General features: G+C 43.4%; 2 protein-coding genes and 1 pseudogene across 11 annotated transcripts in view; 1 reads left to right on the top strand and 2 right to left on the bottom strand.

Annotated features, from left to right (window-relative positions):
* Positions 1-16,898, bottom strand: part of TTC23L (tetratricopeptide repeat domain 23 like) — a 61,349-nt gene extending 44,451 nt beyond the window's left edge. For 2 of the 3 annotated variants that reach the window (XM_070476560.1, XM_070476559.1), the window contains exons 1-2: positions 16,682-16,896; positions 15,097-15,171 (exon numbers count right to left, since the gene is read on the bottom strand). In XM_070476560.1, coding sequence (XP_070332661.1) covers positions 15,097-15,164 — 68 coding nt within the window. In that variant the 5' untranslated portion in view covers positions 15,165-15,171; positions 16,682-16,896. Of the gene's footprint in view, positions 1-5,527; positions 5,652-9,637; positions 9,828-15,096; positions 15,172-16,681 lie in introns of all 3 variants that reach the window. The other variant, XM_070476561.1, reaches the window with a different exon arrangement.
* LOC110136046 (methionine-R-sulfoxide reductase B2, mitochondrial pseudogene) lies at positions 11,937-13,289 on the top strand (annotated as a pseudogene).
* A 6,983-nt stretch (positions 16,899-23,881) lies between the features above and the next one.
* Positions 23,882-26,251, bottom strand: part of RAI14 (retinoic acid induced 14) — a 159,927-nt gene continuing 157,557 nt past the window's right edge. For all 8 annotated transcript variants that reach the window (XM_020891503.2, XM_020891508.2, XM_020891501.2 and 5 more), the window contains one exon: positions 23,882-25,752. In XM_020891503.2, the coding sequence (XP_020747162.2) occupies positions 25,675-25,752 (78 nt within the window). In that variant the 3' untranslated portion in view covers positions 23,882-25,674. The remainder of the gene's footprint in view (positions 25,753-26,251) is intronic.

Here is a 26,251-nt window from a genome sequence, read left to right as displayed (position 1 = left end):
GAAACTAAGATCCCACATGTCATGGATCAAATAAGACCACACAATGCAACTACTGGAGCCCAGCACCATGACTAGAGAATCCTTGAACAGCAATGAAAGATCCTGCATGATGCAACAAAGATCCCATGTGCCGTGGCTAAGACACAATGCAGCCAAATAAATAAAATAAATTTTAAAAATGTCACTCTGTGATAATATTTTTATAACATTTCCTACATGAGAAAATTCAGGATGACAAAAAATACGATGAGTCAGAATCTAATGCTTTAAAAAGAATTTGCTTTTTAGTAATTACAAGAACACCCTCTTTTGTGGAAAAATAGCATCTGCATATATGTGTACATGTAAGATTCATTTCCTCTCTCTCCAGAGGATACTCACAGATCAGTGACCTTGTTCCCTAACTCCGAGTCCCAAATCCCCAGTTCCAACATCTGCTCTGAGACCAAGTCAGTTTCCTTTACTTGCTTTCCCAAGCCAAGGACATCAGCCTTCTCCCTGCACCAGGAATGCAGCAACTACAGAAGTGAAAATCAGGGCAGCAGCAAGACCTGCTGAAGCCTGAGACTCAGAAATCACAAGCACATACTGATAAACTGGGAAAGGGGTCTGGAGATTGTTCACCCAATATATCAATCTTTTCTCTTTAATTTGGGATAAGATTCCACCACTGATGTCTGTTACTCTGACTCAGGCCACAGACAATCTGTTCAGAGCTCCTCAGCCTTTGTCACCTTAGAACACCACCTATATTTAGGAAGTTCTCACAGTAGTGATTAAGAGAGCAGGGTCTAGGGCCAGACTTCCAGGTACAGAAGTCAGCTTAGCCACTACCTGAATGAGTTACTTAATCTACCTGTACTTTAGTCTATTCATCTATAAGATGGCAATGAAAATACCTCCTAACTAGTATGGTTGTTGCAAGGATTCATTTAATTCATGAAAAAGGACTAAACAGTGCCTGGCACACTGGTGGGAAATGAGTTTAAATAAATATTAGCCATTATTATCATTACTACCAGGATCCGTACCTCTTAAGCAATTTATTATACTTGTCCTTACATACACTGGACATTCTTCATAAAGCTGCTAACAGCATCTCTATAAAAGACTGCCTTCTCAAATGCACACTCACTTCAGATAGGTAGCAGGCTTCCTGAAGGTCTGATCACCTGGGTTTTTTATCATTTCTTTTTGTTCCTGTACCAGGTTTTTTTGTTTGTTTTTAACCAACTAGACAGAGAAGGTAGGGTTCATGACTTATACTTCTTTTTTGGTGTTTTGCAGAACTTATAAAAGAGCCCCAGATACTTGGAAAGGCCCCAGTAAGAACAGGCTAACAGATTAATTCATTGCTTCATTAAAAATAGGAAAAGCCTCAGGAAACTGCCTGTTCATATTACTATTTCCTCCTAAACACTTGGAAACAGAGGTAACAAGGTGACCGGCCACTCCCTTGTTCTCCACCTGCCCTTCTCTCAACCACGGAAGCCCCAGCCTCAGGACGTTCTCATCAGGTCAGCTGGTGACAGAGTTCCACTTCTAGTGTCCCCTTCCTCTATTTTACCAGCCCACAGCCTTTTATACTCTGCTTAGCAAAGGCCTTGTGTTCTCTCGTATTGACTTATGGACTCATCGCATCCATTGCTCTATTTTTAAAACCTTGAAACTCTCTACCTGGCTCCTTCCTCACTGCGAGAAATCTTCCCAAGTCTCCTCCTCTTATAAATTTCATGTGACTTTCCTGCCTTCCCTAACTACCCTCTATTACCCCACATCACTTTCACTATGCAGGATGTGACATACATAGTCTAGATGCTGGCCCCTGAGCCTTGCCCTCACTCCTGGCATCTGGCTTCTGCGCCAACCCTTCTGCAGGTTCTTGTGAGGTCCCCAAAGGCATCCTACTGAATCAGTGTGTTCACGGTTTCTTGCATTCCAATCAAGGCAGCATTAGACACCCTGGCTGCTGGCTTCTCCTCTTGGCTTCCAAGGTACTGCACTAACTTGATTCTCCTTGATAAACCTCTGACATTGCTCACTCCGCCAGGGTCCCCTGTTCCCTCCCATAAATGTGTCCATTCTCCAAGGACCTGTCTTTTCACTTCTTCCTTTTCTTCTCTCTTTCCTCCCAGAAGTTTTATCAACTCCTATAACTTCAACCTTGGCCTTCATGCTTATAATTTTCCATTGCCCCTCCCTACTTCTGGTCTCAAATATTCCTCCATGCTTATGATTCCCTTCCTTTCTTTCCAAGTTCTGGTCCCAGTTTTCTAGCACCTAGTTAAAATATACTCGTGGCTTTTGCTATTACAACTCAAAATCAGTATATCAAAAACCAGATCCACATTTCCTCTTCCACTCCACTTTCTCTCCTGATCTACTTGTCTCTGACAGTGGCACCTTGAGAGGCCTGAAACTTCATGGTCATTTTGGGGGCCTCACTTTTCCTCAACCCCAAATCCAGTGCCATGTCTTGCCAATTCTTCCTTCACAGTCTTTTAGAACAGACAGTACCTACCTAGGGTTCAAAAGTCAAAATGTTATGCAAAGGTAAATGTTGACAGATCTCACTTCCAATTTTATTCTCATTTACCACAAGCAACCTCTAGGTAATTTTCTTTCTTGTGTTTCCTTCAGTATTTCTTTTTGTGAACATAAGCACATATTCTCATTTCTCTCCCGTCCTTCTCACCCAGAAAGAGGCAGGTTACAAACACCGTCCTGCATGGTGCATTCTCTGTCGCCTAAAGATGTATCCAGGAGATCTTTCCCTGGTTGTAGACAGAACTTCCTCATGCCCTTTCTAAGACTGCATACCCCCACTGTACATATGAGTGATTCATGAGTATACTTGGTTGTTTCCAATCTTTTATTATCATAAACAGTGCTGCAAAGAATAATCTCAGCCAAACTGTCTCATCCAGGTTATAACTGTAGATTCAGGAAAGAGTCCCAGAAGTGGGATTTCTGGCTCAAAAGGTAAGGGTATCTGTGCATTGCAGACTCTCAAATCCTTACCTTCTCACTTATGGCCCTGTCATCAGCATGAATTTACACCTAGATGTTAACAGCTAGATGAGATGGCTTCCACTCCAGTTATCATTGCTAAACTGACCTTTCCACAGGCCCACTTTTATTTATTCACCACTTGCTAGAAAATCTCTACTAGTCCTCCTTGTTTACCAAACAAAGGACTAGTTCCTCAGCCTGCCCCCAGGTGCCCTTTCCCGGCTCACCTGAGCAGTCCTCAGTGTAGACAGCCAGGCTGCTGATTGCTTTCTAAACACACATTGCACCTTCCCACCTCCAGGCCTCTGCCCAGGCTTTGTTATTCATCAGAAATGTCCATCCCGTCCTCTGCCCACCCAACCCCAGACATTTTTCAAAGAGCCTTCTTGAACGGCATCTCTTCCTGAATCTATCACTAACTACCTTCAGCAAGAAATGATTTTACCCTATGACCCCAAGGTCCATCTAGTCAAAGCTATGGTTTTCTCAGTAGTCATATTCAGATGTGAGAGCTGGATCATAAAGAAGACTGAGTGCTAAAGAATTGACGCTTTCAAACTATGGTGCTAGAGTAGACTCTTGGAAGGTCCCTTGGACAGCAAGAAAATCAAACTGGTCAATCCTAAAGAAAACCAGTCCTGAATATTTACTGGAAGGACTGATGCTGAAGCTGAAGCTCCAATCCTTTGGCTACCTGATGTGAAAAGCTGACTCACTGGAAAAGACCCTGATGCTGGGAAAGATTGAAGGCAGGAGGAGAAGAGGATGACAGAGGATGAGATGGTTGGATGGCATCACCAACTCAATGGACATGAGTTTGAGCAAACTCTGGAAGATGGTGAAGGACAGGGAAGCCTTGCATGCTACAGTCCATAGGGTCAGAAAAAGTCGGACACAACTTAGCAATTGAACAATAACAGCATCCCCAAAGCCCTGTATTTAAACCAGTCACATAGCATCTGCCATCTGGTGCCTTCTTATCATAGTTGTCTATGTGTAGCTCACCTTCTACATGGTTGTTAAGTTCTCTAAAAGCCATGACTGTGTCTTCTGTACCTTATAGTTCCCAGAGTCCTCTTCACAGCATCTCCCATATACAAATGTCTCATTAAATACTGCAAGACTGTTTATTGAGAGAAATCAGTCTTCTGGCTTGAAGCCCTTCCCCCAGTACTGGAAAAGGCTCCCAGGGAAATGAGGCAGGCAGGTCTGCTGGCCATAAAACACGGACATGTGCAGCAAGGCATGAGCACGCACAGATGCATATGTCCTGCCTACATGGAAGCCTGGCTCATAAATTCTGTCCATTTTAAAGCAGTTGCAGAACTAATGACAACAAAACTAAGTGGAATTCAGCAAGCACTTCATTCCTCTTGAAGGTTAGTGATTTTTCAAAGCTTTTGTTATTTTATTTGAAGGACCACAGACTTTTTAAAAAAGTTAAAGTGAAGAAATTGGGTAAAGCCTATACTTGAAATAAAAGACCCTGGGCTATTCTCAAGGAAAGGTCATGATCATAACCTAGAAAAATTCTAGACTAGGCTTCAGAAAGTCTGGGTGCAAGGTTGAGCACTATTATATTATGTGGACACTTAACCAGGAAGTTGGTTTTCCCATCAAGAAAAAACAAACACACAAAAAGACCTTCCTTTACAGGAAAACTTTTCCCCCCTCCAACCTATGACTCAAATGTGGTTGCCCATTCATGTGGTGGGAAGAACTGTGAGTCAGGGAAAAGAGGGAGGTGCTCCCGGCATCTTTTGTGACATGACTTGTTTACCTGTCTTGAGTCAGCTTGGAATCTAACTGGAAAAGCAAAACTCAAGGTCTACTGGGGCTGCTCATAGAAAGTGTTGACTTCAGAAGATGAAGCCCAACCTCCTTCCACAGACCCACTCAGTAATCTTTCTGAAGAAAGCGGGGCTGTGTCTGCCTTCCCTCCGTTCAGACAACATCCCCCTCACATGCTTCTGGTACCTTCCTCTTGGTTTCAAGTTGCCCTCACCTTCAGTCAGAATTTCAGAAACAGTTTCCTAAATTGTCTTCCTGAATCTGGGCTCTCCCAGGGCCCAAGGAGTTTACTTGTTGGTGCCAAACCAACTGTCAAAGACTTGTTGATTGACAAATCCACGGGTCTCTCTTCAGCCTTCACCCCATCTGACTTCCCTCTGCCATCAGAACCTGCTGAAACCACACTGAGCTTCTTTTGAAATGCCTTCTTCTCCCTTGGCTTCCCTGAGTTGGCCCTTCCTGATTCTTCTATCTCCTCATGGGCTCCACTTCCTCTACCCCATTTTGTCCTTCAGTCTTCTGTCCTCTGCCTTCTTCCCTTCATTATTATTTTTATCTCTAAGACCCCCATCCTACTGCCTGCCTCACCCATGGGCTGTCCCTTCTCTTGACAAGCTGTGCGTTGGGGACAGGATGGATCCTCCCCTGGTCATCCCCACCCCCAATGCAGTTGTGTGTGCTCAGCATGGCTCACCCACCCACACCCAACTGGGAAACAGAGTACCTCTCAGTGTCAGGTAGCCATAAGCCAGGGTGGCCAAAGCCTGTGCACATTTCCAGTGTTCTTCCCCAAAAATAATCCGAGAAAGGATGACACAGCGAATCAGCTCCTTATTTGCTTCAATGTTCTGCAGAGAGCAAGCAAGTCATCATGCTTTCTGGAAAAGAGGAAAATCCCCGGCCCGCATCTCATCACAGGAATGCAGGACTGCATCCACTGTCATCTTTTTCCCTCCTCCCTGCTTCCCATCCCATCAAGTCCTGTTAGCTCCACCTTACTACTAAGTCCTGAAGCTAAGCTCTTCTCTTCATTCCTGCCAGGCATACCCAGGCCAAGCCACCCTCACCTATGATCTGGGTGACCTCAGCCCCTCCTACTGCCTCCACCCCTGCGCCCCCATAGTTAACTTTCTACATCACAGCCAGAGGGACTTATTTTCACCTCTCACTGTGAAAAATTTTAACAGTATGCAAAAACAGAATGGACAATGACACACTTAGCTGCCTCAAGTAACTACTCATGGTCAATCTTGTTTCATATCTATGCTCCACATGTACTTACCCTCTCCCTCTACGGCTCTGAAGCAAATCCAAGATACTAAGTTATCTCATATTTCATAAGTACCTCCAAAAGATATGGACTTAGGAATACTGGGTTGGCCAGATAGTTCATTTGGGTTTTTCTGTAACATCTCAGGGAAAACCCGAATGAACTTTTTGGGCCAGACCAACAGAATCACAAAATCATTATCACACCAAAATATTAAAAATGATTCCTTGCTATCAAATACCTACTCCCATATATCTAATAATTACCTCATATTTTGCAGTTTGATTGTCCAAACACTGAGATCTATCTCCTGAGTCTCCTTTAATCCATGGGTTCTACCTTTATTTCTAATTCTTTTCATTGAAAATTATTTATGGAAGAAACTGAGTTACTTGACTTATAATGTTTCCCAAAGATGGAAACTGGATTGACTGCATCCTTATGTGTGTCATTCAACATGTCTTTCCATCCTCCATTCTGCCTTTATATTGGTCATTGGATTTAGAAGTTTGGTTACCTTCAGTTTTTTTTTACCCAAGCAAAACTACTTCATATGTTCTACCATCAGAAGACACCTAACCTCTGCTTGTCTCTTGCTGATGAAGGCAAAACTGTATGAATAAATCTATAAAAGGTAATAGATAATAGATGATATAATAGATCTATAATAGATAATACATGATATCCTAATTCTATCATTCCTTCTTCATCTGTTAGTTGGAATAACTTTATAAAAATGAAATCTCCCCTCATCTACTTCTTAGTTACTCAACAGTACAGTTCATATCAGAAGGATAGGATATATACTTTACTCTTTCTCTTAATTTACTAGCTTTCCAAATAATGAGTTCATTCACTAGCACCCACCAGTGGTGCCCAAGTAGCTAGGTGCTTATCATTCTTTTTCTTCTCCTCCTCCATCTTTTTCTCCTTCTTCTAATTTTTATTATTATTTATGATCATAGGATTTTAAAATATATCTGATGTTCCTGAATACAGCAAACTACTTTCTAGGCCAGGGCTTGTACATATGCTGTTGCCCAGCCTGGGACACTCTCACAGATCATTACCCTCTTGTGTCATTTTCATTTTGTTCACCCCAGAGAGGCCTTCCTTGGTCACTTTATCTAAAACAGCCTCTCCAAAGTAAGCCAGAAAGATAAAGACCATTACAGTATACTAACACATATATATGGAATTTAGAAAGATGGTAATGATAACCCTATATGCAAAACAGAAAAAGAGACTCAGATGTATAGAACAGACTTGTGGACTCTGGGAGAAGGCGAGGGTGGGATGTTTCAAGAGAACAGCATCGAAACATGTATATTATCTAGGGTTAAACAGATCACCAGCCCAGGTTTGGGTGCATGAGACAAGTGCTCGGGCCTGGTGCACTGGGAAGACCCAGAGGGATCGGGTGGAGAGGGAGGTGGGAGGGGGGACCGGGATGGGGAATACATGTAAATCCATGGCTAATTCATTTCAATGTATGACAAAAACCACTGCAATGATGTAAAGTAATTAGCCTCCAGCTAATAAAAATAAATGAAAAAAAAAAAAATAAAACAGCCTCTCACCCCATCACTTACTATACTCCATTACCAATTTTAATTTTTTTCTTCATGGCATTTACCTCTCTGATATTCCATTAACTAAAATTTTCTGCCTATGATCTGTCTCCCCAAATAGAAAATAAGTTCCCCAAGAACAGTTTATTCCTCAAATTCACTACTGTATGCTCCATGCACAGAGGAGACCACTCATTCAGCACTTGCTGAATAAATCATCTCTCTACTGGCAAAGATAAGGATGGGGTGGGGAAAAGAGTCCCTGGCCCTGTAGAACTGATGGGCAGAGCTCTTGAAATCACAGACTTACATCTTTTAACGCATAGATGTCAGTAACTTTACATACATAGTCACCAGTAGCTGCACTGATTGACAAAGTCAGGCACTTATTTTGATCCTGGAATTTTGATCTTGATCCTGACATTTACTGACTGTGAAGTTTAGGGCAAGAACACCCTGAGTCCCAGCTTCCTTTTCTACTTAGAGATCTATACCACTCACCTTACAGAATTACTCTAGAGGAAAGTGAGTCAATATCAAAGGGATCCGAATCTGCTCTGTATTATCTGACTGTAACCCCCTTACAGAGTAACACAGAGAAGTCTAAGGACTGTTCTCTTCTGACCCCTGAGACCCCCACATCCTTCCTCACCCTAGACTTCATCCCTCTCAGCTCAAACACACAGAGGCAAACAATGTGAGAGGGATATTTCCCCTCAAGCTTTAAAAACAGCCATTCGGTCAGAACATGTGAGTTCTTCATGGGCCAACCGCACACCAAGTACTAAGTTCTATTCCGAGGAGGAAGCATAATACCATGAAAAATACCTAGAACGGGAGTCCAAAGCCTTGAGTCCTTTCCTGGCTCTGGACATCGTGTATTCATCCGTCCCCACACTTCCTGTCCTGGGGACACAAGCAACCTATATGGGCTCCAGAGGTCAGCCCAGCGTTGCCACTGCCACCACCAACCCTCCTGTCCTTCAGGGCGGTGAGAACTGGGGTGGGCTAGATTTAACTCCTAACTCTCAATCTCTGTCGTTATCCAAAGTGGTCTAGGAGCTGTCAAATCTTAGAAGTTCACACTTGCATTCCACAGCAGTTGGTACTTGTCTTTCTAGAACTGATCATTCTAGCCGAGGCTCATGAAATACTAATGGGTCAGGATGATGGTCCTTTCCAAGTTTCTGGGTAGTTTACACAGGTAAATTTACAGATATATCCATCCAGGGAAGTATCAACTTCTGTTGTCTTCTGAGATGCCTCTCAGCCTTTCCTAAGCCATCTGCAGACTTTCACGCAAGTACTGTTCCCCTTGTTTGGGAATGGCGAAGAAGTCAGTAAGTCAGCATAAGAATTCTTTGTTGATAAATAATGCTCTGGGAGCAGGCTGGTGCCTGGGTGTTAATCACGAGGGTCACTGACAGGCTGTCTCATGTTCTTGGACTTTGAACACTCCTGCTAAACACTTGCTCTGAGGTCGCAGTTCCCAAGTCCTGGCTGTGCTCTTGGAGATGGATACCTGGATTCTCTGACCTCTGCTGCTACCACCCACTTCCTGTCCTTTGGTTTCCTTAGGATTCCACGGTAACCACAGGCATCTTACCATATCCTTGCTAGGCCTGAGCCTAGACTGCACCTGTCTACCCTTGTTCTCCGTCTCTTGCCTCACTATCCCGGACTTCTTGTTACCCAAAAGATACTATCCTGAAACCTTTCAGGAGAAATCAAAAACTGTTTGTTAATTAAAAGAACCAAACAGCAACAGGAAGACCCAACATCAATTTTCAGTTTAAAGCCAAGAGCACAAATACTCCAAGGAAGTACTTAGTGACCCATGTGTGGAGCTGGAAGGTGGGCTGGCTACCAACTATGCTCTGCTCTGTTCTCTTCCACTTATAAAGAAATATTAACACCTTCCTTCACTTCATGGCCTTCATGGACATGGAAATTTCCATTTGAAAATGGAAAACCTTGTGAATTTTTATTTTACCTTTTTCCCCTTAATCAGCTGAGCTATTTTCTTCTGGGATTGGGCCAATTTCTCTTTGGGATGAGACATACAGTCTATGGCCTTCTCCTTGGCTTTGGTGTCTTCCTCACTCTCTTCAGATCCACTAGTGGGAGATGACTCATCTGTTCGCTGATGTTCTGGGATCTTGGTTTGCTGGGGCCTGTGGGTACTAGATAGGGACATGGACTGAGGTTTGACCTTTGCATATCTCAAACAACGTGGCACTAAAGGCCAGAGCCCTCCCAACTTGGGGCTGGGGATATGATCTTTAAAACAGACTTGAAAAATAAAGCCAAGTAGCAAACTCATTTCACCTGCAAAACCCAGAATTAGAACAGCAATGTAGTGGTTCAAATGAAACAGATTTGTTGAACTACCCACTCAGCGGCAACTCTGTGGCTTACCAACCATAAGACCTGAAGTTATTAATTTGTTTCTCTGTAAAATGAAGTCAATATGAACACTCACCTGATGAGGTTATGGGATTAAGTCAGGTAATACTCATAAATCACTTAGCACAGTGCCTGCTATTTAGTAAGTGCTCTTTCAACATTAGCTATTATTATTTTATGAGTTCCATGACTTCAGGATGTTGAATTGGAACATCTCCAAGATTCCTAGTGTTCTAAATTCTGATCCAAACCGGGGGCAAAAATGGACACAGTGAAATAAGCTAAAGGGAACTAACATTTTGAGGTTGGAACTTCACATGTTCTCTTTCAAATTTTTTAAAAGCTTCAATATAAACCCTAACTAAAGAGGATGTGGTTCCACCAAGGAGAAGGGAGGGGAACACACACTGGGTCAAGTGCAGATTCAAGAGAGAAATGACCTTTTCAGTTATTAGGAGAAAAAAAACAATAAACCAAAAACGTGTTGAAGAAAGAGCTGAGTGGGTTGAAAAATCTTCTCCTCTTCCCCAGCACCCCTGCCCCACCCCTAAGACACACATACACACATGCATACACACAGACAACGTAAATCTCAGATTTCAGTGCTAAACATAATTATGAATGGGTAATTGATGTGATAAAGTCCAAAGAGTGAATCCTACGTTAACAAAAGAGATAACCATATCCTAACTCTACCAGAATAATCATAAAGTGATCCAGAAGAAATAGAATTGTAAGATCTTAAGAGGAACAGCAGAAATTTTAATTAGAAGTAAGTTCCCCCAAAGAATCACCCATGTATTCATGATAGCTTTTAAAAGCTCAACAACTGCATAGTTTCAAAATAAATTTTATCTTCCTTTTCCACTAATTAGATAAGTAATAAATGCTCACTGCAAGAATACAAAAAGGAGAAAATTTAGAAGGAAAATAAATGTCAAATGTAACCTTTTACACCAGGTTCGAATAAATGACATGTTAATATCCATCCAGAGTTCTGTTCTAAATAACCTATATTTATTTAGGCATGTGGGTAAACCATGTGGACAGGGCAGTAACATTTCTTTAGGCCCAGACCCAGGCCCCGGCAGGACTGCCCTCAGCGCACAAACAGAAGTGTGCTTTCAGACGACGTGCAAAAACTCAATGGAAAAGGGAGAGAAGCCTGGAGGAGCCATGAAATTGGGAAACAGGAGTTAAACTTGCCTGATCTCTGCCTGGTGAATTCCATACTCCTCCAAGACCCAAATGGAGTGTCACCTCTGCTGGAAATATCGCACTGGAGTAGCAGTGCGAACACCCTCTATGGGCTCGCGAAAGTTTCCTCCAACTTCAACTATCATGCGAATCACACCACAGTCTTTTTCAAAATTTGTTTTGTTTCTGAGACTTCTTTGCTTCCTAGTAAGTAAAATCCACCTGGGGTGGATTTTTTACTGAGTCTCATTTGTTTCTAAGAAACCCCGATACCTGGGTCACAGTAGGAAAAAATAACTCCTTATTTAATGATGAACAAATGAATGGAAAAAGGAAGTGTAAGGTCTTCAAGATGCCTGAAAAAGACTGATGATAGAGGAAATATGTGGCAAGAGAGCCTAACTCAAGAAACTCACAGAAAGAAAACCCAGTCTCTCAACAGAAGACCTTGCTTAGGCTGCATATTTCATATACCTGGAGCAGAAGTTCAATCTGTTGGGGTCACCAAAAATATTATTAGCTTTCTTTCAATATTAAAAACAATAAGCCCAAGCTTTAATAGCAGGGCCTCAAAGGAAGAGGAAACGTTCAAGTCTTGATAAATGACTTGAGACTGCAAAGCTCTGAACTAGCTTTGAATTTGTTGCTGTGAAAGGTAAGAAAGATACCTGGAGGCCACACTCAGCGTCATGGCGGGCCTCCTGCAAGCTCTGCGGGGCCTTCCCCTCCGCGAGGCACCCGGGTGGGCTGCGCGGGGCCGAGCGGACTGCAGCGGCCTCCTCGCAAGTGCTGGATCCCCGCGAGCAGGGTCTCTTACAAAACGTCAGCCGGCCCTCTCCAATAGTGAGTGGCAAAAGAAGCTGACACCAGAGCAGTTCCATGTCACGAGAGAAAAAGGGACGGAGCCGCCTTTCAGTGGGATCTACCTGAATAACAAGGAACCAGGGATGTATCACTGTGTCTGTTGTGACGGCCCACTCTTCAGCTCTGAGAAGAAGTTCTGCTCCGGCACGGGATGGCCTTCGTTCTCTGAGGCTCACGGGATGTCTGGCTCTGATGGGAGCCTCACTGGGACTGGCTCGCACAGAGGTGGTCTGTAAGCAGTGTGAAGCTCACCTCGGCCATGTGTTCCCCGATGGACCTGGGCCTGCTGGGCAGAGGTTCTGCATCAACAGTGTGGCGCTGAGGTTCAAGCCAAGGAAACACTGACCACCTCCGAGAGTCCCCTTCCCTCCCTTGCCACTCCCTCACCTCCAAATTCAATTCTCAGAACTTATGTGAATGACTTTTTGTGACCCCATGAGGTGTAGCCCGCCAGCCTCCTTGTCCATGGAATTCTCCAGGTAAGAATACTGGGGTGGGTAGCCATTCCCTTCTCCAGATCTTCCGACCCAGGGATCGAACCCAGATCTCCCGCATTGCAGGCAGATCCTTTACTGTCTGAGCCACAGGGGAGCCCGGTGTGAACGACTGCCTGTTGTGAATGGCAGTTTCGTTAACTACCAAACCAAGGCTAAGTTCGCCGCTGGCACCACGCAAACCACACCTTCTCTAATTTACTGCCTGGAGTCAACTCAGCCCTGGCTCTGGCTTTGACTAGAACTTCACAAAATGACAGAGGGACAACTATTTCCATTAAATCGACTTCTGTGGGCTTTGTCTGGACTGGAGGACATGACTCTCTAGGGATGCTTGGAGGCAGATGGATAAACCAAAAAAAAAAAAAAAAAATTCTACAAAACGACCCTGAACTTTCCATCGCAGTTAAGTTCTTCCCAGACATATACATGTGAGAGATCAAGTGAAAAGAGGAAGGAAAATATGGCATTAGAGTACTCCACAGTTCCAGCATGGAAGGAGGCATTGAGGAAAAGGAGGAGGAGGGTTGTGGACAAGGTGGGTTTCCGGAGCACGCCTGGAGATCCATGGGATGCGTGATTTTTTCCCCCAAAACGTTAATAAACTGTCTTGAACATTCTAGTTCCAACCTCTCTACCTGCAACTAAATTTGAAGGGTAATCTGCTAGATTTCAGTGATAATGAGTACGAGTGGTTACAAAATTAAACTTTAAAATGTCCAAATAAAATATTTAGTAAAAAAAAAGATACCTGGAGAACACTGACCAGATAGATATCTCAAAGAATAGTCAAAATAAAAAGATTAGGCCAGGGGTTTCCCTGGTGGTCCAGTGGGTAAGGCTCTGCACTTCCAATGCAAAGGATGTAGGTTTGATTCCTGGTTTGGGAACTAAGATCCCCTGTGTTACATGACAAAAAAAAAAAAAAAAATATATATATATATATATATATATATATATAAAGATTAGGCCAGTTAAATGAATGATCTGCCTTGCTAGGTCTCTAACTTATTCTATATATTGCCAACATAAATATGAATTCTTACTAGTAAAATTAGATATGAATTATCTGACTATTTCCAAGATACTCTACTATGCACTTAACATTTTTTTCTTTTTTTAAAAAAATACTTATTTTATTGTTTATTTGGTTGCATTGGGTCTTAGTTGCAGCATGCAGGTTCTTCACTGCATCATGCAGGATCTTTCGTTTTGGTGCATAAACTCTCCAGTTGTGGTGAGTGGACTCAGTTGCTCTGCAGGGCATGTGGGATCTTAGTTTCCAGACCAGGGTTTGAACCCATTTCCCCTGCACTGAAACACAGATTCTTAACCACTGGACCACCAGAAAAATCCCTGAACTCTACATTTTTAACTTCAATTTTTATAGTTATATAATCCTTAAAATATTTTATAAGATGGTACAGAATGAATCATACTAACATGTTAACTACTAGACACACTTGGCTATTAAGCACATGAAATGTAGCTGGCCTGAACTGAGATCTGCTGCAGTGTAAAATACACACCAAATTTTAAAGACTTAATATGAAGAAAAATATTTAATTAATTATTTTATATAATATTATATACATACATATATAGTATTTACATTTACCTGTTTCTTTTTATTTTTTAATATGGCTACTTAAAATTTAATATTAGATTTTTGGCTAGCATTGTATTTCTACTTGATAGCATTGGTATAGAGCAATGGTTCTCAACCAAGGGTGATAGGCAAGAATACTGGGGTGCATTGCCATTTCCTTCTCCAGGGTATGTTCCCAAACCAGAGATTGAACTCACATCTCCTGCATTGGCAGGCAGGTTCTTTACCACTGAGCCACCAGGGAAGCCCTTGCATAGGTTAAAGTGAAAGCGAAGTTGCTCAGTCGTGTCCAACTCTTTGCGAGCCCATGGACAGTAGCCTGCACCAGGCTCCTCCATCCATGGAATTTTCTAGGCAAGAGTACTGGAGTGGGTTGCCATTTCCTTCTCCAGGGAATCTTCCCGACCCAGGGATAGAACCCAGGTCTCCTGCATTGTATGTAGATAGACCCTTTACCGTCTGAGCCTCCAGGGAAGTCCAGAACTGGTATTAGAAAACTACACAGAAGCTCACTCTTCCCTATAACACGCATGCAAAGCTTCTTACCAAGATTGGCCTTAAGTGGAGGTCCCACAGGGAACTCTGCTCAGTGTTATGCAGCAGCCTGAATGGGAGAAGAGTTGAGTTTGGAGGAGAATGGATACATGTATATGTATGGCTGAGTCCCTTCACTGTCCACCTGAAACTATCATAACATTGTTAATTAGCTATACTTCAATACAAAGTAAAAAAAATTTAATAAAAATGTCAAAATTCAAACATACTTTTAAAAAACATAAAATGTAAACACTGAAAAACAAAATCTTTTCATATATTAAAAAAAGTGAAGGTCCCAGGGCTTCAGGCCAGTGGAAAGTGATGCTAAGACTCTGTGGCACTTACAGATGGAAGCAGAAGTCCCAGTCGGTATCATTGGTGACAGCTGGGATGCGGATGGGGCTGGCTCGCATCTTCTTCCTACCAAGAATCACATGTGAGGTTAGCTTCAGAAAAAAACACTTAGAAGTCTGTTCTATTTTCCCTCTGTTGGATGCTATTAGCGTTAAACTGAAACTGCCCAAATATATAACCCACCCTAAATCCACAAATAGACTACACACACACTCATGAATGGTGTACCTGGAAAGCAGAAATTAAAGACATTTGCCAAATTAAATCCCTGAGTTAAATTTCTATTGTTTAAAATTTACTCCACATTACCTCCCAAATCTCTGACCTTTCTTACCCCTTAAGCCAACACATTTACATCTCCTGAATCATGGGAACTGTGATCTCCTACTCAAGTCAGATATTGTTTTTGCAGATGACCAGCTCTCACGACTAACACACTAATAGTGTGTTTGTTAATTCTTCATGTCCCTAGAGACATCTCACTATTTAGTAGGTGATCCTAGTTAAAGAGCTAAAACACATGCATCTATTTTAATTGCTGTCATTAATTGATGGAGGAAATAGTGAAAACTGATGGAGGAAATAGTGAAAACTGATGGCAAAAAAAGAAAAAAATGATTTCTATTATCTTCTAAATTGAACCTTCATGGTTATCCCCGTTGCTTAAATCCAATAAAAACGCAATGCAATTTATTTATGAACATTAGCACCCACCAAGTCTCTCCTAATTTCACCCTGCAGAAAGTCACTCATTCCCACCTGAGCCCTGAGTAGGTCTCTGACTAATGCTCCACCCAAAGACTAGAAGGGAAGATTCACTAATTTGTCTTTCTAATCTCTACTTTCAAAACTGTAGCCGGTGACTTCCTTGGTGATCCAGTGGCTAAGGCTCCGCACTGCCAGTGCAGAGGGCCCAGGTTCAATCCCTGGTTAGGAAACTAGATTTCGCAGGCTGCAAAGAAGATCCTGAGTGCTGCAACTAAGACCAGGTGCAGACACACACACACACACACACACACTGTACACACACACACACACACTGTACACACACACACACTGTACACACACACTGTACACACAACACACTGTACACACTGTACACACACACACTGTACACACACACAATGTACACACACACACACTGTACACACACACACTGTACACACACACACACACTGTACACACACACACACACACACTGTACACACACACACACACACACACACACACACACACTGTGGCCGGGGGCGAGGTTCAAACATACACACACACACATGTATATGTATATGCATATATATAAACTGTGGCCAGGGGGTAGAGGTTCTGACTTCTCAATCTCCTAAATTCTGTTCCTGTGAGATTTCCCATGGCCCTGAACTGAACACCAAATTCTGGCCCCTCTCTCCAGTGCAAATCGCTTTCTTCTTTTCTGCAGTTGTCTCGCCTTCGTAAATCTTAACACATTTCAAGCACCGTCGGAGGTTCCCCCTGGCTTCCTGTCAGCGGCGCACCGGCCGCTGAGGCCCCGGTCGGAAAAGAGGGCGAGGGCGGCCTAGAGCCAAGTGTCGCCGGGTACCTGGAGAAGGGCAGAAGGCCCGGAACTAGCCTTCTGGATACCCTCTGCTCGGCTTCCGCGGGGCGCTTCAGTGTACTGGCCTCTGCGGACCTCGTTCAAGGCGCCACAGGTTGCCTTGAGGAAGCGAGAAGCTCAGCTGGCTCTGCCTTCCGCGTCCGCCGCCGGGGTTTTGGCTCTGGAGGCAATGGTGTTACCATAGGAACGGAATGCTGCGGTAGGCGTTTAGCGTCCGCGCCTGTAGCCACGGCGACGCGGGCACTTCCGGTCCTGCGGAATCCCGGGCTGCCCCAGCCAACTATAGCTGTTGCCGCCCCGGAGGCTTTCCGGTCCTCCCAAGCGAGATGGGGGCGTCCTGACACTTCCCTCTCTTGCAGCTGTACCGCCTACTGTTGTTTTTCTCAATTTGACTTTACCTCTCGGAGATGAAGACCCGGAAAGAAGCGATAAATCCCATCGAAGGATGGAATGGGGCCTCGGGCTCCACGACCTTATTTAAAGCTGCGATGTACCCAGGCTGTATTCGGCGACACCCTGCGCCTCCCGCGCACGCTGCACCCTGCGGTTCCCCGGGTGTTCTGTCTCTCGGGGCACGGCGAGGAAAGCCTCAGAACTATTGACGGTGCTGGCACCGTCTGTGTTGCCTCTCCTGGTAAAATTCGCGCTACACGTGAGTAGTGGAGCGGAGTGTAGGGAGTCAGTAACTTAAGAAATGGTCCACTAGTTCTGCTAATGATTGGCAGGTCAGAGAGTATTTTCCAGGGTCCGGGCACACTTGGCAGACACTACATAGCGCAAAGTTATACACCATGTAGCCTTGTCCTACCCACCTTCAGTGGCCTGAAAGATGCAGAGTGAAAACTATCATTTAGATCTGCCAGGTGACGGGGCAGTTGTGGTCAATACCCAAATAAATGGCACTGGCTCAAGTAGCCTTGTGTTTAAGGAGTTGTCATGAACCCCACAATGAGTTAGGGGCCTATGACAAGTCAAATTGGAACTGGTATGTCCTCTCCTTTTCAAAAACGAGCAAGCTCAGTAGAGAGAAAAGGAAAATATTTACCAAGAACTTGACAGGTGGTGTTTACATTTAGTGTTTGTTCTTTCCAGTTCCTGTGTTGAAGTTTAATTGCTGTTGCTCCTGGACTGCCAAGATAGCCTTTCTGGAGTTAGGTTGGAGGAGCTGTTTAAGTGAGTTTGCTTTAATATCCCATAAGTTTAAACCTGGATGGCCTATTAAAGCTTAAATCTCTACCCTCAAGCTCCTGAGCCAAAATTTCAGAAAGATCCCACCTGCTTTATTTTCTGTTTCCTAAAAGAATCCTCAGCATGAAACCACGATGAGAGCACTGAGCTGGGCTTTGAAATGGCAGAGTTCTGCTTTGGACTCTGTGCCCTGAGGCAGGTCACAGTCTAGGGGACTCGATTTTCTCGCCTCTACTGTGAGAGTATTTGCACCACTTGCTTTCTAAAACCCCTTCCAGTCTCAGGATTCTGTGAGGTTAAACCAGAGATTTTTGTGATTCTATGAATAATATTTAACATGTATGAGGATAAAAAGGAAGAAGTTGTTTCCTGTTCTCTGACACATCTCCCTTACCCTTACCTTACAAGTTGGTCTTCGTTGAAGAGTTTTAATGTTCTGTCATGGTAAGAAGTGCCTATGAGATTGTTTCCAAGAGTAATAAAAATAACTTCTCTTTCCTGAACACTTGCTTTGCTGGTCCTTGTGAGGGAAAGTGAGGTGCTGAGCAGCCATTGAATTCTCATTCCTAAAGCTAACACTGGTGCCATCTCCATTTAATTAGTTCTAACCAGAAGCACGTTGCCCTCATCTGTAAAATTAGAAATCAGATGAGAAGAACTTTAAAAAGACTCTTAGAGTTCTAAACCTCTGTGACTTTTTTTCTTTCCTTGCATTTCAACCTTGGCTACAGATGTAAGCTTAGTTATGGAGCTGCAGGAGAGGGAAATATCACCACATCCTGGAGTCTGCAGTAATCCTTAGGATGGACTGCTAAGTGAGGGTTCTTGACTTAGTGCAAGAGAGAATTCAAGAGCAAGCCACAGGAAAGGGAAAGAAAATTTATTTACAGAGATACACATTCCATAGGTAGAATGCGGTCGGCTCAGTGAGAGTGACCTCAGGGCATGGGGTCATAGGATTTTATGGTCTAAGTAATTTAATAGGGAGGACTCTTTGCTATTTCAGGAAGTGTTAGTCATTCAGTCCTGTCTGACTCTGTGATCGCGTGGACTGTAGCCCACCAGGCTCCTCAGTCCATGGGATTTCCCAGGCAAGAATACTGAAGTGTGTTGCCATTCCCTTCTCCAGGGGATCTTCCCAACCTGGGTCTCCTGCATTGCAGGCAGATTCTTTACTGTCTGAGCCACGAGTGTAGGGATTTCCCAGGAACTGGGCCACTGCCCACTTTTTGGCCTTTTATGGCCCACATCGGAACCAGCATGGCATAAGGGGAGTGATTTTTAGTATCACAATGAAGGTATAATGAGCTATAGATCAATGACCTGGCTATTCTTAAAGCCACCTTGGTTTCAGCTGGTTCCGGCTGGTCTTTATTGCATTCCAGCAGCCTCACTCCATCATCAAGCATTTGTGTCCTGCCCTTTCCCTCTGTCTCAATAGTAGGTGTGCTTCAGTTCTGTTTACTGACTCTGAATTGAAATACTAGTAATCTGAGACAGTGCTTTTATTAATAGTCTGTTCACGCAACGTTTCTCCCTTTATCCTGATTAAGCATTGTTATTGCAGAAATCACATAGAGGAACCATGTGTAGAGGGTTCCTTCTAAAGTCTTCCAATCCCCAATCAAATGTGATTATCTCTATTATTCCAGACCCAGGAACTGTCAAACTTGAGGACAAGGAAATCCAAATAAACTTTCTCATGGACGGTGTAATTTCTTAAAACACATTTTCCGGCCTCTCAAGGCAGGGTTGGATGTCTTTCTTCTGAGCTCCCTTGGTGTCCCATCCATGGTCTCATACTCACACACCTAAGGCTGTTTGTGCTCCATTTACTTGTGAGTTTCTCCATGTATCTGTCCATCCCTTTAGGGAAAAATACCTACTGAATGCCTACCATGTGCCTGACACTGCTCTTTCTAAGCCTTAGGCAAGCAAAAGCAGGCAAAGCAATGAAGATTTTGCTCTCCTGGAGCTTCTGTTCTACCAGGTGAAGAAAAACATAGGGCTGCTAGTAAGCACCGATGTCTCTGCAAGTTAGAAAAAGGCAGGTGGCTTAGGGAATAGGCAGCAACTTTGTGTGAATTATGGAGAAGGAAATGGCAACCCACTCCAATATTCTTGCCTGGAGAATCCCAGGGCCAGAGGAGCCTGGCCGGCTACAGTCCATGGGGTCGCAAAGAGTCGGACACGACTGAAGTGACTGAGCATGCATTGTGTGAATTAGGAGAAAACCCTCTTCCGGCTGGTCTCAGGCCTCTGCTAAGGGGTCCAGCTTTCTGAAAGGGATGAACCACCTTCCATGAAAGTAACAAATTATACAAAGAAAAACAAAGCCGGCAAGGGATCTAGAAAGTGATGTGAGCAGGTGGGGAGGGCTGTGCTGCTTTATACAGGGTCGTTAAGGAGGACTTCTCTGACAAGGTGGCATTGAGGAAGGACTACAGGAAATAAGGAAGCAAATCAGGCAAATGTCAACAAGGGCATTATAGGATGTTAATAGCAAGCGCAAAGTCCCGGGGACAGAGCAAATTTAATCAATTCAAAGAACAACAAAAGGTTCAATTAAGAATGAGAGAAAGAGGACTTTCCTGGTGGTCCAGTGGTTAAGAATCCACCTGCCAATTCCAGGGACACAGGAGAGGATGCCTCGTTCAATCCCTAGTCGAGAAGATTCCACATGCCACTGAAACTGTGTGCCACAACTACTGAGCCCGTGCACCGCAACAAGTGAAGCCACCACTAAGAGAAGCCCGTGCACTGCGACTGGAGAGCAGCCCCCACTTGCCCAAACTAGAGAAAGCCTGCACACAGCAATGAAGGCCCAGCACAGAGAAAAATAAATACGTGATGAAAGAATGAGAGGAAGAGAGACAGGAGCATGAGTCAGCCTAAGAGGAGATCATGATGCAGGGCCTTATAAGCAATTCATCCATCTAAATCGCCACCTACCCACTCATCCAATGAACATGGAATGTCTGCTCTGTGGCAGGGCCATTTGACCAGATGTGTGGTCCTGTGAGCAGGAGCTTTATATTCACCACTGAACCTTTAGCATCCAGCAGAGTGCCTGGCTTATTACTCATATTCAGTAACAGTAAACTGTGTCATCTTCAGGAACTCCCTATTATTAGAGGTTCTGGCCTCTGTTATGTCTCCTATTGCTGCTATAACAAGTCATCACAGATTTAGCAGCTTAAAACGACAGGAATTTATTACCTCCTCCTCTGGAGGTCAAACGTCTGCATGACCATGGCTGGGCTACAGGCTCTCAGCGAGAATTGTTTTCTTGCCTTTTCCAGCTTCTAGAAACCACTCGCCCTCCTTGGTTCTCGGCTCTTCTTCCATCTTGAGAGTCAGCAGTGCAGCATCTTTAAATCTCTGACTCCTTCCTCTGCTTTACAAGAGCCTTTTGATTACAGCCGGCTCACCCAGATAACCCAGGATAATCTCTGTATCAGGCTAATCAGGTCAGCTGATTAACAACTTTAATTCTATCTGAGAACTTAATTCTCCTTTGCCATATAACATAAACTATTTAAATTCCCAGGAGTTGGGACATGAGCCTCTTTGGGAGGGTGTTATTCTGCCTATGAAGAGTGTGTTTAACCTGATTTAAATGTATAAGTTTGAAAACATCTGATGGTGACACACAGGTAATTCTCACTACCTTTCTCCTTTGTTAAATCCTACATTATTTGACCGTGTCCTGCTCCTCTGTCTCCCCTCCACATTCTCCACTAACAATCTGGTACACCCAGTCACCATTCTTGAAATAGTTTCCCATTTTTAGAGCTTGGCTTATAGTGAATGTGCAGAAATGACTCTTCCCTTCTATCCACCTCCATCTCTTGAGGATTTACTCCTCAAAGGAGCCTTTTCATCTGCTGGAACCCACCCACATCGATTGCTCCCTCTACCAGCTCCTGTTGGCCCAATTATGGTGACTGTCATTGATGGGTTTTTGTCCTTTGCTTCACAAATATGCCACACACTCCCTGAATGCTTGACAGTTCTCTGCCCTGAGAAGGTAAACAGAAACTGCTCTCGTGAATGCCTCTGTCTATTGCTTTTTTCAGCTCAGTCTCTGCCTTGCAGTCTGCCTTTTAAACCTTACATCACCCCCATCTTGGCTGGGTGGTGTTTCAACTGCTGTCAGCACCCAGCGTTCCGGTTATGCCACATGGCAAAAGGTTATGCATCAACATATTTTGGGAGCATTTTCCCCACACAGCATATCATGTGTTGATCTTAAGATCGGTGAGTTGAATTATTAAAGGCTTTGGAGTCAGTCTGAAAGTTTACATAAGAAAAACAAGTTGATGACTCTTACGAAACCCATGTGAAGAAAAAGACCTTTCTTTCTGACTGTGACGATCCACATGCTATTCTACTTTTTCCTTCTCTGCATTCCTGTATCACTTGATGGAAGCCAGTGTGCAAATGGACAATTTGAAAATCACCCAAACGATGCTCACACATACATACAGACATTTATACACAGCATAGTCATCACGTCAGTTTTAGGGCTGTAAAATACTGGAAACAGACTAAATGCCCATCAATGAGGAGTTAGTTTAATAAAATACAGCACAATTATACTATGAAACATTATGCAGCAGTTAAAAAGGATGAGAGTTGTGTGCTGGGAAACAACAATCTCTTGGATATTTTAGGTGGAAAAAGTATGGTCCTGAAGAATGAATGAAGTGTCCATATTTAAAGAGGAAAGTAAAATGTTAGGGTGGCCAAAATGTTCATTAACGATCCAATACATATAAACACAGACTGTCTTAGGTCATTCAAGAAACTAAATAGCTGTTACTTCTGGGGAGGTCAGAAGGAGAGATTTACTTTCAGTTTATCTCATTTATCCTACAATTATACCGTGATATATAATCATTGAGGGATGATTGTTTCTTTTCTTACCCTGCCGTTGGCATATGACAGTTCTTTCCATTTAAGAAGCCTGGTTTGGATTTATCTAAATTAAGAACTCATTTGAGTGTTCCCAGGAAATTATTTTCTGAGTGAACAGTTGGCCTCTGTTGATGTAAGCTCTTTTTAGGGAGCATGCACTTGATAATTTAAAATAACAGTAGCCTCAGACATTATATTTTTGCATTATTTTCATTGGTATCTTTTGTCCTTTTTCTTTTCAGAGGGAGGAGGTGAGCAAGTGTTCAGTCGAGTATTATGGTATGCCTTGGCAGCAGCAGCCCGTGAGCAAAGGGAGATGGCCTTGTTACACTGTGCTATGAAGAATATGAGCTACTTAAATAATTGCACCCATTTCATTGTCATCTGGTGTTTTAATTATGATTTCAACCTGCAAGAATTCACGCTACAGGAGTTTTTTTCAGGAATGAATTAACTTTGTAATGTGACAGGATAATGTCTTTGACTTTTTAAAAATAAACCATGTTATATATTCAGGCTTCCCAGGTGGTACTAGTGGTAAAGAACCCACCTGCCAATGCAGGAGACATAAGAGACACAAGTTTGATCCCTGGGTCAAGAAGATCCCCTGGAGAAGGGCGTGGCAACCCACTTCAGTATTCTTGCCTGGAGAATCCCATGGACAGAGGAGCCTGGCAGGCTATAGTCCATAGGGTCCCACAGAGTCAGACAGGGCTGAAGTGACTTAGCACACATTTTTTTTACTTTTTCAAAATAGAAGAGAAAAAAAAAAATCTAATGGAGATTTTTTAATGGTTAAAAAAAAAAAAGACTGCAGATCAACTGAGAGGCAATTTTCAATGAAATAACTGTGATGCAAGTGTTCCAAAGTGGCTGATGACTGGGGGAGAGTTCAAGGTGGTCCCAGGAGCTAGAATATGGGGACGGTATGACATACTGCGTGAGAGATAGCAGACAACGGCCACCTGCTGAACATGACACGGGATATAAAAACCGTCACCCGGAAGTGCTACTGAGCTGATCTTCAGAAGCCCTACAGGGCATGCTAATGAAGGCGCCCAAAATCAACAAGGGAGATGCAAAACGAAACAAAAGTTTATTTTCTGCAGTACTTTTCTGTAAATTACAAAGGCAAAATGCTAAACTACAGCATGTAACTTCAGTATTTAACCAGAGTACTTGAAATAAATATGCATCCTGAAACAAGATAAAAGGCTACACTTTGTCAGGCATCCTACAAAATGTCTCAAGTTTTACACTCTGCAGCATTTCTGTGTGGGGGTGGGGTGGGGGTGGTTTTGTGTTTTCTTAAGTGCTGTGACAGAAAGTCCTTTCACATTTTTCTTTGGAGCATGTTCGAAATTGCTGAACTATAAACAACTTAAGAAAAGTAACACCAAGTTCGAAAGCCATTTCTGCTTCGCTGTCATTGGCCCCCATTCAGCACAGGGCTGCCAAGTGGTCTCTGAGCGCAGGCAGCCCCATCAGAGCCGGCCTGCACTTAACAGTTCTATACGTTAGAGACTTCTGTCTTCAGTTTACATCCCTCATAAGATCAAGGCCATAAAGGAAGCTGCAAGCAAGTCAGAAACATTTTTAACCTGAAAGTAAAGGGAACAGAGATGTTTTCTCCCAAGACCTCGGCGAGGCACCATAATGTTTACCAGGATTTTTTGTTTCAAAGTTGAAAAACCCACTGGTACAGTCCTTCCCGAGGTAATTTACAGGTGCTGGTAGAGTTGGGGCACTCAGAAATATCCAATGGGCTAAAGAGGATTTACTATATTTAGAGACGTGCTACAGTCCTAAGAACACAATGGTAGAAAGTCTAGGGGTGTTGGTGGTAGGACATTTTGAGTGGAATATATAACCACCTTCTGCTATAGCTGAAAATGTGGAGAAAGAAGTTATATATATATATATAAAGTCTTAAGCGTGATTACCTAAAAAATACTTTGTTAATATAGTCTAATGTAAATTTCACTTAGGGATTTAGATATGAAAACATCTTTAAGAGCCAATAAAAATATTGTACAGAAAAAAAAAAAACACTTTTAAAAAATTGAGGTTAAAAACTATGAGGCATTTCTTTTGGCTGTAAACACACAGTTTACTGTCCCTTGTTGAAACACAAATGTTTGGATTTCCTGAGCTTCGTGGATAACAAACAGCAGGAGGCAAGTTTGCATAGAAAATTTGCAACACGTCAGCAATGTACTTAAGAAAGAACTTTTAAGGACAATTTGCCTTTGTTTTTAAACTTCATATTTAAGTTAATAGTGCTTATCTGACTGTAAGATTGACAAGCAGGGTGGTGAGAAATATAAGGCAGATGGGGAAAAAATGGAATTAAAGTTTTTAAATCCACAGGACATCATGATAAAGGATCTTAAGCACATAGCGCATTAACTAGTGTCATACAAATTTGGTTAGAAATTAAGTCGTGTTTCGGGGTGGGGGTGGGGCTAGGAAACCAAAAGTAAAGAGAATCCTACTGTGCTGAATGGCACGGCCGGAGGGTAGGAACAGGAGCACGGCTGCATGGAGCCCCTTAGCTAGGCAGGTACCAGGGAAGATGCCCCACTGCCAGCACAGGGACCAGACTCCTGGGCGTGACTGATCCCAGCTCTGGATCAGAAGGGGTGACCGCATCTTTCCCCTCTGCTGCTCTGAAGTCTCTCAGCGGTTCTACAGAGGACAGTCTTCTCCAGGGACCTGTCCTCAGAAAGAAGTCTCTGGAAAGGGAAGACGTTCTATGATAAGGGTCACAGTGATACCACGAATGAGAACAATGGCAGTGGCTGCCGACAACTCCGGATATAACACAAAGGTGGACAACAAGGGGCCAGTGTCCTGCCAAGGAATCCACTTTACTTCTTCTGGGACTGGTTCTTACACATGGTAAGGATTTGCTTCAGTACTTTTTGGACATCTTCATCCATCTGGCCCTAGGAAAGTCCAACACAAGACACTCATTAGAATAACCTATGATATCATGCCTTGGACACAATTCACGTGGGATGTTGGGGGGTGGCGAGGAAGGAGGTGAGTAAAAGGCAGAGGCTGCTGTCCCACAGGAGCATCAAAATGCAGAAAATAATAGGGGCAGAGGGGAGGCTGAATGCTCATTAGAAAACTGAACGTCAAAAAGGTTTAAAATAAAATGACACTCATTAGAACCTAAATCCTGGCACTGCCTCCCCTAGGGAGTGAGATGATTGCCAGGCATAAGCCCTTAGATGCCCCCCGGGTCTTCCCAGGAAATGTGAGCCCTACCCATTCCCACATTTCCAGGAGGAACTGATGCAAAGTGAGGGCCCTGATCTTTTTCCTCCAGAGGACGAGGAGGCTGGGTCTCGCAGCAGAGCCCTCAACAAAGGGTTTCTAGAACCTTAACAGCAAATGAGAGCCCAGCCAGTCAGAACACTGACCATCCCAGGAGTGCAC

This window comes from Odocoileus virginianus, chromosome 14, assembly GCF_023699985.2.
Source record: "Odocoileus virginianus isolate 20LAN1187 ecotype Illinois chromosome 14, Ovbor_1.2, whole genome shotgun sequence".
Lineage (NCBI taxonomy): Eukaryota > Metazoa > Chordata > Mammalia > Artiodactyla > Cervidae > Odocoileus > Odocoileus virginianus.
This window is presented reverse-complemented; position numbering and strand designations above follow the sequence as displayed.